The 20,080-nt window shown below is 35.5% G+C and overlaps 1 protein-coding gene across 2 annotated transcripts in view; it reads right to left on the reverse strand.

Moving 5' to 3' along the window:
• cntn5 (contactin 5) overlaps positions 1-20,080 on the reverse strand; it is a 286,113-nt gene that overhangs the window by 21,702 nt on the left and 244,331 nt on the right. The window contains exons 13-17 of one of the 2 annotated variants that reach the window (XM_073815840.1): positions 16,874-17,001; positions 16,256-16,431; positions 9,150-9,267; positions 7,153-7,311; positions 2,306-2,455 (exon numbers count right to left, since the gene is read on the reverse strand). In XM_073815840.1, coding sequence (XP_073671941.1) covers positions 2,306-2,455; positions 7,153-7,311; positions 9,150-9,267; positions 16,256-16,431; positions 16,874-17,001 — 731 coding nt within the window. Of the gene's footprint in view, positions 1-2,305; positions 2,456-7,152; positions 7,312-9,149; positions 9,271-16,255; positions 16,432-16,873; positions 17,002-20,080 lie in introns of both variants that reach the window. The other variant, XM_073815839.1, reaches the window with a different exon arrangement.

The following is a 20,080-nucleotide window of genomic DNA, read 5'->3' on the forward strand; positions in this document are numbered from 1 at the left end:
CCCCACGGGGATAAAAATAATTAAGCAGAGGCAGGGATACATTGACCAGAAAGGGGGAAATCTCACGCATCCCCCCCGGCAAATCGCACCCTGTATATATATATATATGTATATATGTATATATGTATTTATATGTATATATGTATATATGTATTTTAATATATGTATATATATATATATATATATATATATATATTTATATATATATATATATATATATATATATATATGTATATATATTTATATATGTATATATATATATATATATATGTATATATGTATGTATATGTATATATATATATATATTATATATTATATATATACGTATATATATATATATTTATTATATATATAATATATACATATATATATACATATATATATATATATATATATATACATATATATATATATATATATATATATACATATATGTATATATATACATATATACATATATATATATATATGTATATATATATATATATATATATACTATATATATATATATACATATATATATATATATATATATTTATATACATATTATATATATATATATATATACATATACATATATATACATATACATACATATACATATTATATATATATACATACATACATATACATGTTATACATGCATACATACATACATACATACATACATACATACATACATACATACATACATACATACATACATACATACATACATACATATATATATATATATATATATATATATATATATATATATATATATATATATATGTGTGCAATAAATAAATGCAATAATTCCATGAAAGTTTTTTTTTCAAAATGAAAATTCTAATTTTTTTTTCAATATTAATTCCCCCTTATGTTGTTCAAACCCCAGACATGTATAAAATATGAATTACGTTATAGTTTGTTTTCACCAAACCCATTTGAAGGCTTTCGGGACATTTGGCACAAATCGTATGGAGTCCTTTTGAAGATTGAAGAGTCAGTCACAATCCATTCCCATTGAAAACAAACACCACAAAATAAAAGTAAAAAAATGGTTCTGTTTAGGTCCCGAAAAACAAAGAAAGCCAACAGGGGTTTGAACGACATAAGGGTAAGCAAATAGTAACAAAGTGTTCATTATTGTCTAAACTATTGCTTTTATGTGATTAACTACACCAAGGAAGTCGGGCCACTAAGCGGCTATGTTTGCAAAGCCTCTGGGCAACAATTGCACCTGATATTAACTGCACCATAACTTCTGTTATAAGCTCAAATTGGACTAAAAACACATCAAGTGCCACATGCGACTCTGTACATAGCCGCTCCCGCAGAGAACTTTCTGTTTTTATTGATTGATGATTGGTTCTTTTATCTGTAAGGCGGGACTTTGAACACCAGAGTGGCCGTGTTGAGTGTTGCTTTGTCCCTTATTCATTGTAAGCAGTGCCAAATCTTGTTATATAAATTTTTTTACACTATTAAGACATCAGTATGGACTAAATCCAAAATTACATCCATTAAAAATCACACAATTGCACATGCCAATTGGTTTAATATTATGTTTTCTAAAACATACACATTTAATGCATGCAAGTGTCTATGTTTATTTTTTTGGGACGACTGTATTAATTAATTATTAAAAATGCATGTTGTTTACAGTAAATGACAAGGTCATTGTTTACTGTTCATAATTAACAGCTAATAAGAAAACAAGCATAACTTCTTAGAGAAAACCATGCAAAAAAACAGTACAGTGCACGTCTTTCTTTTTTTTTTGCACGAGCAAAAATGCGTAAAACTTGCAGAAGAAAGAAAAAGCGCCCGGTGGCGTATGATAACACAATGACAACGGCAATAATTCAAACAGCTTTAAATGAAGACAAAGCAGAAGCTGTCATTATGTTCATATACGTATTATGACAGTGCGCCTCTGCCAACAGGCCTGGCCCTGCTGAATGTTTTTGAATGGGTGAGTGTTGAAGCCGTCTTTCTGTTTTATATAAATAGAGAATTCTGCAGCCTCTTTGCCTGAGGGCACGAGTGCCTTTCTGCCTCGACTAGCACGCAAAACTTGTTTAAATTCATGTAAGCAGCTTAGTCTCCACTTCTCCTCCAATTAAAATAGAACCAGGGTCACCCTGAATATTCAGACGGGGCGCCAGCAGTGGTAAAAATGTGTCACAACACAGCTACACGATCCCTCGAGTGGAGAATAAACGAGGTGTGTGTGTGAGCAGCATTTATTTATTTAGAGTTCTGTGTGAGGACATTTAGCTCAGTGTTATTCACGGGTGAGCGAGCTTTTGACAGATACCTGCTTCTTTAGTGCGGACCGCCCGGGAGGGGGCGCTCGGGTCACCCGTTCCTATGGCGTTTGTGGCCACCACCCGAAATTCGTACTCCACCCAGGGGTTGAGCTCCACCGCCATGGCAGATTCCATGCTTCCTGTCACCGGGTCTGGATCTGAGGATTATGAGGAGAAAAGTGGTGAGGAACCGGAAAACGGTTTTGGTTATGTAGCACCATTAAAGATGAGATATGTGTAGAAACACTCGAGGACAACTCAGTGTCCCACATTGTAGATTTACACATTTGGCAGATGCTTAAATACAAAGTGACTTTTATAATACGTGTTTACTCTGGGAATCAAATCAATGACTAGTTGGGCTGTTAAAGCAATGCTATACCAAATGTGCTACAGGAGGGTCATTCTACAAAAAAGGTGGAAATGCTTGTCTCTTGCTTGCAGACCCCTTAATCATTCAATTTATTTATTATTATTATTATTATTTTTTTTTACTTTTTTTTATATCTGGTCCTGAAAATTGCCCTGTCCCTTTAATCATACATGGAAGTTGAACTGTGTACTTATTATTGAAAACCATGTTTTTTATAAAACAAATCTAATTTACATTAACCTTTATCCCTGTATGAATTTACTACAACACTGAAATGGTAAAAATACACTATTAATATAAATAATATCAAATAAATATTTGTACACCAAATTTATGTCACTGGTGTTACCCTACCCAAAGCACTTTTATTTTGAAACAATGCATCAGCTCTTTGAAGTTTTTCATGGGTCAAGAGGTCAGTGAAAGAGGTGCAGTGGAGGAAGGCAAAAGGTTTGTGAGATGCCTTACATTATTTGTCTAAAATATCATGATATATCTAAGAATTTTCAGATAAGATTTTTTGGATGTCATTAGTGTTACTCTTTTATAGCTCGGAGTGTTAAGATCTTTACATAAAAATACATTATACTGAATAAGTATGTGATTGTTACATCTCTGATGAACTAGCACATGGCTAATGGCAGCCATTTTGTTAAAATATTAGTTTTTTTTTTCTGTAAATGTCATTGGTGTTACCATCATTGGTGTTACGTCATTGGTATTACTTCCCTATGAGTACTTCCTAAGCACTATTCCTTTAACTGACCAACATAAAAGCATAAAAACAAAACAAGATGGATTTTTTTTAAGTTTATAAGTTTTATCATATTCATTATCTATTATATTCTCATTTTGTCATTGGTGTTACATTGTGTCAATGGTGTTATGAATGTATTTTCTTGTACTTTCTATTAAGATTTTTTTGTTGATATGGGATGTAAGACATTGTTGATATTTCAGTCTTTGCATCAAAGCCTTTTTGATTTAATATTTTTGTTTTTGTTGGTTTTAAAGAAAAAAGTCAAACTGAGAATCAAATAATTTTAATGCTGGGTAAAAATGAAGAATTTAATTAAACAAATATTAATAATCAATTATTTTTCTTGCTGTTATCATTCCTCTACTTTAACTAAATACTTATCGTGACTTATCGTTTGCAGAATAAAAGTTTTTGTTTACATAATATGTGGGTGTACTGTGTATAATAATTATGTATATATAAATACACACACATACATGTATAATATATATATATATATATATATATATATATATATATATATATATATATATATATATATATATATATATGTATAATATATATATATATATATGTATAATATATATATATATATATATATATATATACACTAATTTCAGCATCAAAAGAGAAATTGTATTGTTCAATGTTATTTCATGTTAGCTAATGCATTTACTAATATTAACAAATACAACCTTATTGTTAAGTGTTACCCATTATATTTTTAAACCTTATTTAAAAACACTTTACCAGGTAAACCAAAGTAAACCTTTTCAACTAACTTTGACTTCAATTCTTTAACTTTGACATTTGAACAAAGGTCCTAATATCTACCATTTAGGTACTAATATGCACTCTTTAAGTACAAGCATGTACTTTTTAGAAGGGTACCGCCCCAGTGACCTTTTTCTGACAGTGTAGTACGGGGTGAACTGCATTTTAAAAGCATTTTTTTCAAGCTCAATAAGGGGACCAAACAAGTAAATACTGTACATGGGAAATACAAAATCATTTAGATGAAGGCACAACAGGCAATTGCAGCAGTGATGTGGGTTTAATAAACAAATTCCTGCTACAGATGCAAAACCCGCATCTCTTAAACAACCAGATTGATGCCCATACGCTCAGTGCTTTAGTTACTTTGAGTAATTGTGCTTTGAATAAGTAATTGAAAAAAATGTTTCCATCACTTCTAGTAAAGTGAATTTCCGAATTCAATTTCACTTATGGTTTAAATCAATACATGAGAAACCTTAGATAGGAGATGTGTGTTTGCCCAGAAGACTGGCTCTTCATTCTAACACATCTAATTTTAGTGGAGAGATGGAGCTGGCCGTGGACCAAAGCTCTGGGCCGACTTCAGTCTACAGTTAACTCTTGTACAGAACCTGTGGCATAAACCTGAGATAGTAACTCCCCCCACTCGCTCTACCTTATCTGTTTCTTATTCTCTATTTTTCTGTCTTTCTATTCCTTTGTGACCACATACATCCCAAATTCACTCCATTATCTTTCAACCCTAAACCTTTCAAGCAGTTGGATGCTGCATTGACCTCATTTTTTAGCACAGGGGTGTCAAACTCAATTTCATCCCGGGCCACATCAGCATTACGGTTGCTCTCAAAGGGCCGGTTGTATTTGATATGAATGACTACAGTATATGAATGTATCAACTCTTTTATTACATTTCATGATTACATCTGCATTCGATTACTACTGGTTTTGTTAATACTGCAACAGCTTTCAAAGTAAGCCCAGGACAAATAATGACAAAGTGTGAAACTATTTAGATTATTTTAAAAATAAAGAATAACAGCGAGCTCATCAGACATTTCCTAAAAATAAACATTGTTCACAAGTCCCGCAGCTCGAGTCCGAGTCGAGTCTGAAGTCTTTGAGGACGAGTCTTAAGTCGAATCTTAACTATTGGCCGTTTTTTTTACTATCAGACAATAGACGATATTCTAAAAAAAAAAAACTATACCGAATATTGGACAATATATCAGTCCATCTTTATTTTTAAGCATTGTTATTTTGCATTTTTAATTAAATATGGCAGTCATGCTTTGACATCATAAAGAAGGAAACCTTACTGCTCGTTTATTAAATTACTGCATTATGCAAAGAATAATTGACAACGGGCCATTGAATTATTCAAAAATAATGCACACCCAAGGTGGTAATGCAGCACAACGCGAAATCGGTGTGAATTATTTTCAATTAAATCAAAGGACTGAATTCAATTATTCCACTTATACTACGGTTACCCCCAAGACATCGATCACATGATATATTTAAAGGGATTCATCTGGTTTTTGTACTTAAATTGCCATTGTGAGTATGACTATTTCTTCCACGTATCTTCCAACACTCTTTTGCTTGTTCCAAAACATCATTTTAATGCTGGCAATGGAGGCTTGAGCCATTGATAGCATTCTAATGCGGTTATTAATGAAGTTATTAGAGAGAGAGAGAGAGAGAGAGAGAGAGAGAGAGAGAGAGAGAGAGAGAGAGAGAGAGAGAGAGAGAGAGAGAGAGAGAGAGAGAGAGAGAGAGAGAGAGAGAGAGAGAGTCTCTAAACAGCGCTGTTACTGCCTCAGAAAATCGTCTGTCATGTTGTTTTTGTTAATCCGTTATTATGGTTAACTATGCGAAGTGATATGGAACTGTAATGCGTTCAAGAGAGCTGCCTGGAACTACGTTTTCCTTGTGTCTTCCAGAAAATAATTGCACACCTCAGAACGTTTATCAGCCAATCAGATTCAAACATTCAACGGACCCGTAGTATAATAAAATGTATCAGACAGCCGATTACTATCTGGGCTCCCCAATCGTCCCATGCTCAAGCTGCGCGTATTGCATATCGCTTTTTATTCTCTGCCTCTACCTTTGCTGTACTTTACAGCATCACCAATGTCACTCATGTAGCCTTGAATCGCCAACTCTCAATGAAAACTACTGTCTTCTGATCGCTGTATCTGTGTGATGGACTTTATTTCTAGACAAGGAATGGTCTCCATTCAGCTATTATGCTTTTACTGTTTGCAAAGTGAACTGATAACAATGTTTGGAAGGTTTTATGTTAACTTAATTATGTCTCATGTCTATCAGTTATTCATCTGAAGTGTAAAGAAAAAAGTTTCAACATTATATAAAACTTTCCTAATATCCATTGCTGACTGTCCGTGTTTGAACACATAAAAAAGATGTTAAATAACAGCTGAAAAATATTAAAGAATTACTCAATTTTCATTAAAAAAACCCATATATATAAAAAACTTTATGAAAGTTGAATATTCCTTTAAGCTGCCCAAATATTGCTATTTAACAACTGACTGTGATGTTAATATAGACAGAATATCCCCAAAAATGGCCGCGGATAGGAAGGTTAACTTACCAATGACCTTCATAATAATTTGTCATCTGTAATCAGCCAATGACATTTAAAAAAGCACAACGGACATTTAACAGAGGTCAACTAGGCTCTGCCACACGTCCTTATAAACAGATGGGGATAAAGTCAAGTCCCTGAGCTGAGATCTGCATTGATACACACTGTTAACCATGCTGTGCTGAAGGCCAAAGATTTGGACTGAGCCCTTATTTACCTAGTAATGAGGTATTCAGAGGATTAGAGAGCAGGCAGTCTCCACATATTTAGTGTAACCGTGAAACACACACACACAAACAGAATTCAGATTGATGTGCATAGAGGTGATTACCGGTTTTCACTGTCTGCCAGCCCAGAGAGAAAGGGCTACGTGCCTGTATGTTGTAGGTGGTGATGGGACTGTGGTTATCAACGCCGTGGCTCCATGACAGCGTGGCTGTGCTATCTGTGATCTCCTCTACAATCACAACACCAGGAGGTCCAGGAGGACCTAGAAACAAACACATGTCTATCATTTCAGATAATCTAAAAGAGATGGGAAGCGACAGATGCCACAAGAACAACAAGATTTTCTTCACATTTTCCTCTCATCCATTCTTCTGATGTCCAGGAATAAACGTCTTTAATCTACTTTTATTAGCCCATCATGCACAGTGAACAGGTGTTGTTAATGTGCGAATGTGGGATGTGTTAATGTGATATTTTGTTTGACGACAGAAGTGAGCGAGGACCAGAAAACTGGGGTGTGTAAATAATCAGTACATTTTCATTTTAGGGTGAACTTCTCCTTTAAGTAAATCTTTGAACTGGATAATAAATTACCCAGATAACTCAATGTTATAGCTTCTGTTATAGTAATAGAGACTCTGTTTATGTACAGGTTTATTATTTAGTGTATGCAATCCAAGCAACGCTCATTGCACATTGAGAAACCCCATGCATGTGCAGTTGAATTTACAATATATCAATCAAAGGGTTAAACTTACAGATGCTTTCTTAAGCATCTTTGTTAAGAGATTTCCCTGAATGTGCTTTTGCATTTGAGCATATTAATATGCACAGCATGGCATCACACTGGCAGTGTTAGAGCTTCTGTTTTAGGTCTGGATGGAGACCACGAAAAAGGTTTTTCAGTCTGAGCCAGAGCTAAGCACATGATGTGCAGACCCACATCGTGAACACATCAATGGTGCTCCATTGAGGCAGAGGATAAATTACACTTTTCTTTGTGAGGATAATAGCCAAGGATATCATGAAATCAATGTGCAATTATGAGATGCCGCTAGTCTATGTCTTGGGCCCGTGCCAGCCAATCGCAAATCACATGACTGAGCATTCCTCTGTATTCAAAGTGCAATCTAGTTTGTCTGCGGTTCATTGTTTTATGTGGTAGCCTGGGATGGCCAAATATATTTGCAATACAATTGGAGAGCTTTGTGTTTAGACATACTGTTTGTACAAGCAATAACCGCATGCCATATGCAAGAAGTACATGATTTTGTGTAGTATAATTTCCATTTTAATAAAAAAGAATAAATGGGTTGGATAGAAAATGCAAAGTTTGTATGCCAATAATTGTGTTTGTTTTTAGGCAGAACTGTGCACAGAGAAACTTATTAGAGAAATGTTATGGTGTTGTATGTAAATATTTTTTTTGACACTTGTTTTGCACAGGAGCAAATCAAGCCTCCTATTTTCATCCGTGTGAGACCACCGTTAATTAACACACTGTTCATTAAATACACAAATGCAAGGCCTTGTTACAACCAAATGGCTTTTAACACCCAAGTGCAAAAATGTTTCATCCGTATATGACAACATCTAATGACATTTAACCATATTATGGGATGTAGTTCATAGTACAACAAAATATTATGTTACATGTTGGGTTGTTTTAACTCATGATTGAGTAAATATTGGACAGAACCAACCATTGGTTTATAAATAAACCTATACTGGGTTGTTTCAGGCCATGGAACATTTAAACGGAACGCCCTAGGCCCTTGATCCCGGGGTAAATTAAGTGCAAACGCCACAGGTGTGACATCGTTGTGCATTGTGGTCCACACTCCTAAAAATGCTAGGACCCAGCGTTGGGTCAAAAAGGGATGAGCCAAGCCCCTTGGGTTGTAATTTAACCTATACTGAGTTGTTTTAACCCATTGTTGGGTCAAAAATAACAATTTTCTGGGTTAATTTAACCTCATACGGTTTTTGACTTAATGCTGGGTTGAAAATACTCAGGTTACATGTTGCTTTAAAATATTTATTACCTGTAATTTTTTAAGAACCAAGCTTCAGGTTGACAGACTTCTTTAATGTACCAACCTCTTACGAGCAGCTCGGCTTCAGCAAGCACGCTGTCTGCGCTCGTCTGTGCCCGGCAGCCGTATTTCCCAGCATGCTTCAGAAGAATGCTCCTGATCATCAGGTCTGCTGTGGAAGACTGCTAAATGGAGACAAAAGGGAAGGCATAAGGGAGAAGTGAGGTAAAGAGAGAAACAGACCTCCATGCAGTGCTTGACACATGAGCAATAGGCTGCTGCTACAGTCTCTATTGGCTTGTGAGGATTAAGAGATTCCTGTTCGGTTTAGGAGAACGTTTGCCATTACTTTCCTCGATCTGCTCTTCTGTGGAAATGAGAAACGCCCCGGGCCATGCTGCGAATAATTCAAGGTCTGCAGGCGGCTGTTTAGTACAGAGCCTGATTAAAATTACAGCACATGATTCAGACAGCTGGGTGCCATACCCTCGTCTGGCTTGTGCTGTCAAAACGGGGGCGTCTTTGACCGTGACGGGTCTTTTTTAGCCAAAAATCAAACGAAACAAATATTAAGACAATAATGAAATAATTAAAGCCATTTCTATGACAATATCATTGCAGTTGTTAATTCAGATGTTTTGCTGTTGTCTTTGTTATATAGCCTGTTATACATAACAACTAACTAAAACAGAAAATACTTATAGATAAAAAAGTGCCTTGAATATTCCGGTAAAGCAAGCGTTCTCTGGGTCTGTTTGCTGAATAGGCACTTTCTGTGGTTTTGCACTTGAAGATATGGCACAAATGGGAATACAGCTAAGAACTACATATGTACAATAAATAATTCAGTATACCGCTTGTAATGTGGGAATAAACACTGTACCGCAAGGCTGTAATGAACTCCACCTGAACAGCCTTGAAGAAACATCTCTAACATCTTAAAGAAACATCAAACACCACAATGCTTCTATAGTATACAAGCGCTAAAGTGCTAACTTACTGATAGCTGTTCAAAATGAAAGAAAATACGTTTTATAATGTTGTTTCATCTACATTTCTGCATAAGCTTGGATTTTCCTTACATATACTGGAACAAATTTAAAAAGCTAACACTTAAGGTAAGATTGTTAAACATTTGATTAGATAAAACAGCAACGAACAGTATAGTTTTAAAATCAGCGTTTTGGGCCATACCAGTTTATATAGATATACAGTGATGTGAAAAAAAGTGTTGGCCCCCTTCTTGATTTTTTTTGCATGTTTGTGACATTTTAATGTTTCAGTTCATGAAACAAATTTAAATATTAATCAAAGATAACACAAGTGAACACAACATGCAGTTTTTATTATGAAGGGAAAACTAAATCCAAACACACATGGCCCTGTGTGAAAAAGTGTTTGGCTGTTTCTCAATATGCGTTCTTCAGCGATCTTGCGTTCTCGTGTCCTCGCTCTACGTCATCATTAACAGTCGAAGTTCATTCCAATTCTCAAGAACGCAAGTACAGAGGACGCATGAAAATACCCGGATGTGTTCTTGATATCGAGGATGCATCGAGTGCAGACTTGCGCGCTGAAATCGCTTTACGCCCCAGAAGTCATTGCGGCAAAACAATGGCGGAGGTCAGGTGACCAACAGGAAGATCGCACACATCTCAATTCTCATAAGTGCGTTCTGTGTTCTCGCGACCTTCTGAGTTCGTTCTTCCGAGGTCGCCTGGCAAGTTTGATCTCCACGAGGACGCAAGTCTGTTCTTTGCGTTCTTGGAATTGAGAAACAGCCTTTGTCTCCTAAACCTAATAACTGGTATGGCCATCCTTAGAAGCAACAACTGCAATCAAGCGTTTGGTATAACTTGCAATGAGTCTGTTACAGAGCTGTGGAAAAATTTTGGTCCTCTCGTCTTTGCAGAATTGTTGTAATTCAGCCACATTGGAGGGTTTTCAAGCATGAACCGCCTTTTTAAGGTCATGCCACAGCATCTCAATAGGATTGAGGTCAGGACTTTGACTAGGCCACTCCAAAGTCTCCATTTTGTTTTTCTTCAGCCATTCAGAGGTGGACTTGCTGGTGTGTTTTGGATCATTGTCCTGCTGCAGAACCCAAGTTCGCTTCTGCTCGAGGTCACAGAAAGATGGCCAGACATTGTCCTTCAGGATTTTTTGGTAGACAGCCGAATTCATGGTTCTATTTATCACAGCAAGTCCTGAAGCAGCAAAACAGCCCCAGACCATTACACTATCACCACCATAATTTACTCTTTTTCTGAAATGCTGTGTGACTTTTACGCCAGACATAATGGGACACACAACTTTCAAAAAGCTTAACTTTTGTCTCGTCAGTCCACAGGGTATTTTCCCAAAAGTCTTGTGGATCATCTAGATGTTTTCTGGCAAAACTGAGATGAGCCTTTATGTACTTTTTGCTCAGCAACAGTTTTTGTCTTGAAACTCTGCCATGCAGGTCATTTTTGCCTAGTCTCTTTCTTATGGAGTCAGAAACACTGACATTAACTGAGGCCTGCAGTTCTTTGGATGTTGTTGTGGGGTCTTTTGTGATCTCTTGGACGAGTTGTCGCTGCGCTCTTGGGGTAATTTTGGTCGTCCGGCCACTCCAGGGAAGGTTCTCCACTGTCCTATGTTTTTGCCATTTGTGGATAATGCCTCTCACTGTGGTTCACTGGAGTCCCAAAACTTAATAAATGGCTTTATAACCTTTTCCAGACTGATAGATCTCGAATTACTGTCTTACTTATTTGTTCCTGAATATCTTTGGATCTTAACATGATGTGTAGCTTTTTATGATCTTTTGGCCTACTTTACTTTCTCAGGCAGGTCCTATTTAAGTGATTTCTTGATGGCAATAATCATGTCTAAAGCTGGCTATAGAAACTGAACTTAGGTTTGATAAACCACAGTTAAGTTCTTTTTTAATAGGAGGGGTGCAAGCTTTTTTTCACACAGGGCCATGTGGGTTTGGATTTTGTTTTCAATTCATAATTAAAACCTTCATTTAAAAACTGCATGTTGTGTTTACTTGTGTTATCTTTGATTGGTCACCAATCCCAGGAAGTAAACTGTTGCCTACAATCTGTTTGTTTGTTGCAGTCCAAAAAAAAAGACATTTACGTTGGAAATGATAACAAGTGTCATTGTTTACTTATGCATATTGTTAACATGTACTAATACACACTTACACACCAAAGGAAATTTAAAAAAAAAATTGGACAAAAGATTCTCTTTAAATTTGCTTCATGACCTGAAACATTAAAGTGTGACAAACATGCAAAAAATTATAAATCAGTCAAGGGCCAACACTTTTTCACACCACTGTACACCATTTAAGCCGTGTATGCAGGGTTATTTTCAACCCAAAAATAGTCAAAAATAGTCTAGCCCAGCCAATGGGTTAAATTTACCCAGAAAATGTTTATATTTGACACAAAAATGAATTAAAACAACCCAGCATTGGGGTTAAAAGCAACCCATAGGCTAAATTACTATGGGTTTGGGCTTGTCTCTTTTTGACCCAATGCTGTGTTGAAAATAACAAGCATTTTTTAGAGTGTACTTCTATGTCTGTCATATCTAGTTTGTTGTGTTGGACAAATGAAATTCTTGTGTTGACTGTGTTGATGTAAATTTCACTTGATGTCATTCCAATTCGATTTCCAATTAAACATTCTGTGTTTGTGAACTGAAAGGAATTTGCTCAACATGGATTGAGGCACTACTCATTACTGTCTCCTCTGCGTGAATCGCAGAGCATTTCTCATTTATATGCATGTGCTAAATGAAATGTAAATGTAAAAAATAACAATAAACAGACATTTGTAAACTTAATGTTACAATAAATGATTTAACTCAAAACTCAACGACCCAAACAGCCTTTTAGCTGCTATACAACCACCAATTATCCGCTTTGAGGCCTTATGTAATACTGTACTGTAATTCCCACAACCCAGACTTATACATCATACGTGGCCCTGTCTGTAAAATTCTGATAGTCTAATGATTTAAGATTATGAGGATCAAAGTTTAATTTCGATCTTTGACATGACCTTATTCACTTAATATTGAAGATATCAAAGTTATATTTTCACAGAATGGTCTTTACATTGTGTAGGATGATTTTATGTAGTAAATCTAACAAAATAACTTTAGCTGGGTTTTCACAGACTGGGTAACAAATCTCCACACATATATGCATGTAACAGAGACAGCTGTCAGCCTGAGGGAGGAATTAAATATGCTCATAATCTAATACTGAGATCACAAAACTTGTATTTAACTTTATAGCTGGAACTGAGGAGTGATCCATTCATATTAGATCATTAACGACCAGCAGAGAGGAGATGGCTTCAGGGTAGCATGTTAAAGTTAAGGTTACTAGAAACATAAGCTTTGTTTGGAATGGGAAACGAATTTATTACCTATACTGATAACCATAACTATACATTAAGCCTAATCTTGGAATATTTGTTAAAAAGGTATGTACACGATTCTTACATACTTGGTAACTTCTTTGGTAAATCTGAAGTGCATCAAGATGACCTTGAAAACACATCTTTTGTTTTAGTTTGTTTAGTTTTGTTTTTAATCTGGCAGACCGATGAAAACCTGTGATCTTCGTGGCATTAGTGAAACTGCGTAAAGCGAGCCAATCAAATCGGTGCTTGACATTTTTAGCTTAGCCGTATTTTGGGTTTAGATATGCCATATTTGTACATATTTTGTATTATTTTTTGTATAATAGCATAAGCCTCTATGCATAAAAACCTCATTAAAGCTTGTTTTGAAATCCGACTGATTTTTTCTCCTTTAGTTGCCTTTTTGAAGTATTTACTTGTTTGTTCTGGCACAATGCAACCAGTTGCTTTGGAAAAGAAAATCAAAGCAATCCTGAACAAACATCTGAGCGTGTAAAATCATTTCATTGGTGGGTTTTGTGGTGGCAGAACGCCTGTTGATGCTCTCTAATCATAGACGGTCCTAAATCCAGCCGGGAAGATGGTGGGGGCACGGGGCTGATGCTCCTTTGAGACTCTGATAAACATGATGGTGTGATTCACAGTGGGTCTTTCATCATGATGACATGTAGCCCTGGCTGACCTTTAGCTGGATTGATTCTCATTCGAGGTAAAGCAGGATTCGGTGCAAGGTGGCATGCCTAAAATAAGTAACTGTGGTGCAGGAGTAACAGATTGAAGATTGAGTTATGATACTCTTTTCAACAGTAATGACAGCAGTTGAATATTGGTGTAAAAAGAAGAGGAGTACAGTATACCCCCAAAAATAAAAACATATACCATGGTGAGATAGATATTTTTGGCAGATGCAAATTTTTTAGGTTTTGGCCAATGACTGATGTGTTTACTGTTATAACAAAATACATTTCTTGCACACTTTCGAAAAAAACTACAAAGCTGTCACTGGGTCAGTACCCTTTGTAACTACATTAGTACCTCAAATGTACATATTGATACCAAATATATACATATCTGTACCTATAGTACAGTAAATGATGCATACTGGTGCAAAACCCATCTCTTATGCCATTACCTCACTTCCTAATATTGGGCTTACTATCTTTCTCTATTTTTCCTTTCTCTTCATCTGTACATTCTTAAAAAAAAAAAAAAAACTACTAAACAAAAATGTACTAACCACCCTTGGCTATGTATAGTACTGTGTTGGACTTGATGAGACTATTTCCAGTTCACTTATGTATTGCTGTTCTTGTGTTGCTATAATTGCTTCTATTGTTTACCTCATTTGTACAAAAGCGTCTCCTAAATGACTAAATGTAAATACTGTATTAGGAAGTTTTTAAAAAGCTATCATCCCTTGGACAGCTTTTGTACCATGAGTGTACCAATGCACTATTGATATATAGGTTTAATCTGCCAAATCAGATTAACGATAATACTGACTGATACCCACACTTAAAGGAAAACACCACCATTTTTCAATATTTTATAATGTTTTTAACTCAACTTAGAGGAATTAATATATACTTATCTTTTTTCAATGCTTGGATGCAATCTTTGTACAGCGCATTGTAAATGTGTTAGCATTTAGCTTAGCCCCATTCATTCCTTAGGATCCAAACAGGGATGAATTAAAAAGCCATCAAACACTTCCATGTTTTCCCTATTTAAAGACTGTTACATGAATAGTTACACAAGTATGTATGGTGGCACAAAATAAAACGTGGCACATTTTTAAGGTCATAAAAAATGAGAACTATATGGTGGAAGAGCGACGGTGCCATCTTAGACTTCTCTGTATTCAGGAGAGAGTATCAGCGTAGTGTACGCACTTTTCTTAGTGACGTATGACAAATTCTCAGGGCAGGGGCACAGAGCAGCAGCAGAGTAACCCTCCATAAACTGCATACGCTCTCATCTTGAATTCGGACTGGACCAAGATGGCGGCGTTACCAGAAGCTAGTTATTTTCGTTTATAAAGTTTTAAATATGGATATTTCTACAACAACATCATGTGGATTACCCTCAGAATGCGTTTTTTTTTATCATCGTGGAGCTGTTTGGATTTATTATGTGAAGGATGTATGTACATTTTCATGACTTACATTTTTTGGACCCCGTAACTTTACATTTGATAAACTGAAAGATCTAAAACATTTTCTAAAATAACTGAAAAATGATGGAAATATGCATCTCAGAGGGCTTGGGGGTGAGTAAATCAGGGGTTTAATATTATTTTTGGCCGAACTATGCCTTTAAATATTAATTTGAAATATTTTATATTTCGAATACAGACCTTCCATGAGGAAAACCTGTTTATTTTTTAAGTTAAGATAAGACATTCAAATGTCACGGACACACTATTTGGTTTAATAATTTGTAAATATAATGTCATATATGTTATTAAAAGACATATTTGTATTTAATGTCTGTGTAATATGAAACTTTGCAGCATCCTGGATACCATGTCATTAGTGTTAAGTGGATGTTATTTGGAAATAATGTCACAACTACCCAATCAGAATCAAGCATTCCAGCGAGCCGCGTTATAAGATGACATAACAATCCACACAACAACCAACACAAAATACCAATACAGTAGGTTCATTGTGATCGAATGTCACCTACAACATCAGCAGAAGATCAGAGAGACAAAGCTGTATTGAATAAAACATCTTACTGTTTGAATGTACTCAAAGTGACCGCCCTCATGCTGAGCGTTGAGCGGCTGGTTATTGAGCAGCCAGAGGAAGGACACATCCAGAGAGGGGTCATGGGTGACCTTACAGCTGAGCACCACACTCTCTCCCACTGTAACCTCCACCCGGATGGGGCTCAACTCCACCCGCATGGGCTCTGAAACAAAAGCACGTGCTTGTCACCAGCGCACCATGACACCATCACCAGCATGTGTGTGTATCAAACTCTGAGTACACACACACACACACGAAAAAAAGGAATTCCAAACTATTTTAGCAAATATATATTTTTGGCCATTTCTTGTATATTTTGAAATATATTTTTAAATATACTGTAAAATGTATTTTTTCAATATGGGGATACATCACTTTTTGGAGATTAAATGCATTGCAAATACCATTTCATGTTATGTCTTGTTTGGTAAAGAACAATCTCCTTAACAATCAATAAACCATAGGAAATGGATTCCTAAATGGCCGTTAAAACTCTTATTGATCAGCTACATTGAACTATTCTCTCATCCAGATCAAGCGGGTAGGGATGTGTTTGGTTGGGGGCTGTTAACCATAAGCTGAGTTTAGACTGATGGATCGGTTACCTTTCACCAGGAGCACAGTCATTAACTCGGCTGATCCGAACTGGTTTTCAGCCCTGCACACATAGTTTCCCTCGTCTGTGCGGCTGGAGTTAATGATGCGCAGGGTGTTGTTGCGAAGCAACGTGATCCTGTAAAAAAATAGAGGGATGTAATTCATCTGTCAAATGAAAATATTTACTCACTCCTTCATGAAAATAAACAGATTTGCCTGAATAAACAAAACGACTGCAACAAGCTTGTATTGAAGTCTTTACAAGGTAAAAATATTTCATTAACAACATGATTTATTTCCATTGTATTTCCATGTTTTGCGTTTAGTCACTTTTTTACTGCTATGCATTTTATCCGTATGTGTTTTCGCTGGGAAATTGAATCTTTCTAGGATCATGGTTTCCCTGCTATTTTCCTGCTAAACTACAGGAAAGCAGTATACAGTACAGTATATAGCAGAGTTCAATATCAAGTAGCATGGTATCAGAACGTCACACTATTAACAGAGCTAATACTTAACAATGTTCATATTTAAAGGGGGGGATTCCTAAACATGGGCAAAGTGTCAAAACAGCAGTATTTCTGTGCCGAAAGCTTTTATCGAACATGAAAGATTTATATGTAACAATCTTGCTTTATATATTTTATGGTCAATTTCAGTGCAGGAAGTACAGTGGAAGTCCATATATGGTCACTCTAACCGGAATAACGCACACACACACACGAACCAAGAGCTGACACGAAATCAACGTCACCAAAGAAGTGTGTTGTTGTTTGTAAGAGAAATTTAAGCTTGTTTAGTTCCCAATAAACCCAGCCTTTGGAAACAACAAATAGGTTGTATATTCGGGGTATCAGTTGTTGTGTTTGTTTAACGCTGGATTTCGTTGAAATGGGGCGGTTCCACCTGGTCATGAGTCGCAGTCGTCACCTATGTGCATATAATGTAAACAACACAACTATGTAATGAATCATAAGTTATCCAGAGATAGTGATGTTTTGTGTGTGTTGCATACTTGTGACTCGCTCTGCCCATGGTACGCCTCAAGGGGGTCGGGTTTATTAAGAAAAATCGCTATACTGTCTTTTATATCATTGGATATCAACATTAACATGAGATAAGCAGAAACATTGTGCGTTATGTCAGCTATAAAGATTTTGGTTTTAAATAGTTGTTTCATTATAATCATCAATGTGTCATGACCTCCAACACAAACATATAACTGATAATACATGAATGATAATTTATAAATAAAGACTTTTAGGCTTTCCTTTATGTATGAGGTGAATAAATAAACAGATAGAAACCTGTTGATACAATGTTAAGTGTTTGTCCTTCATTTTGATTAAATGTTTAGATTTAAAGATAACATTGTCAATAAAGTCATTTTAAATGTTAATTGACTGATAGTAGTCCATCAATGAGGATTAGCACACTGATGCTATCAAAATAATTAAGCTGTTTAAACATTTACATTCACAATACAATATTTAAAATACAGTATTGTTTATATTTTTTATAAGGGGACTTTTAAAATGTTTTTTTTTACAGTTCCAGTCCATAAATCTGATTGGATCAGTCCAGAACATAAAAAAATTCAAACAAAGTAATTTATTTTATTAGTGGACGTCACCTCAGATGCAGAGAGAAGTTGCTTTTACAGAAACAAAAGGTGTTTTTCGTGAACGTTTGGATGTATTTTCTAAAACTAGCATTGCATTCACAGATCCTGAATCAGTGGCCTACGAAAGTAGTTTCACACACAAGAGATTTTTGGGACTTCTTCTGTAAATATTTATGAACTTTCATTGTCTGCTAAAGTGCTGTATAAAAGCACGTCACACTCGCTGATATAAAGACACTATGCACATGTGCTGTTACTTTATTAAAGTATAAAATATCATTTAGCTGTAATTAAAATAATCAAACACACTGACAGAGCGGGGAAAGATGAAGCTGGTACGGAAAGAAAAATGGATCAATATACTTGATCAAAAACACTGTGCGTCAAACCGCCTTAATCTGAATATTGTTAATTGAGAGGAAGTCAAGATGAGATATACTCCTAATGGCATTTCATTCTTTTGAAAACCAAGAGAGAACAGGAAGGCAAATGAAATTGAACAGAGATAACTAGAGTCTAGCTTTAATCTCATCGCTCTCTCTCTCTCTCTTTCTCTGTTCTGAGAACAGTTTTAGAAAGCACCTTTGTGCTGCCCTCATATAATGAATTAACTTCAAACAAAGACCAAATTCATTACTTGTCTGAGGTCCAGAAAAACACAATAAAGGGGTTTAAATTACTGAAGGAGTCTTGCTCTAAAGAACCGAATCATTGTGCAACAGGCTCTCAATGCTTAAATGTTATTAAAGGAAATTGTTAATATAACTTTGGCCATGTTTACACAGCAGCAAAACATGGCTGTCGGTCTTTTGGTTTTACAGCTGCGTTTATATGGAGTTCGGTTACTTACAGGAGTGACAAACGCATTCTCTCACACGTACATTTTCGGGACTCAAAAATTCGATTTTCTACAAAATCCTGCTGTCACACCTCACCGTCTTTCAATGTTGAGGTAATTATAGGTAAAGTGGTACAAAATTGCTCCAGAATTAAATGCACTGTCGATTCTCTGACACCAAACAGGTATAATAATATACAAGCACATAGGCAGAAATCGCAGAAGTTTAATAAAAAATATACTATTTACTGTAAATAATATAATAATCTATACTTTAAATAATTGTGTAAGATGTAAAACCACACAAATGGGAAAAATGTGTTTTAAGTTAAGAAACATTTTAACTGCCCTACAATTACAAATACAGTTTTTGCTGTATTATTTGTGTCCCCCAAATTCAATTTATCTTAGTTTCATCTCAGTGATGAAACGAGGTGGAATTATTAGGGTCATTCTACAGAAATCTGCTTAAATGAACTTCTTTCAACATACCCAAAACTTTTTTAATAGCATTAATTAACTTGTCAAATCTATGAATCCGCAAAACATGGGGGTTAATCTATGTTTAACTTTTTAATACATTTTAATAAAGAATCCATGACATTGTATCTTCAATACCTGACAAAATAAGAATATAATAATAGATAATGAATATGATAAAACTTAAAGGGCCCTATTTTAACGATCTGAAACGCAAGTACGAAGCGCAAAGCGCAAGTGACTTTGTGGGCGGATCTTGGGCGCTGTTGCTAT

Source organism: Paramisgurnus dabryanus, chromosome 9 (genome assembly GCF_030506205.2).
Source record: "Paramisgurnus dabryanus chromosome 9, PD_genome_1.1, whole genome shotgun sequence".
Classification (NCBI taxonomy): Eukaryota; Metazoa; Chordata; class Actinopteri; order Cypriniformes; family Cobitidae; genus Paramisgurnus; species Paramisgurnus dabryanus.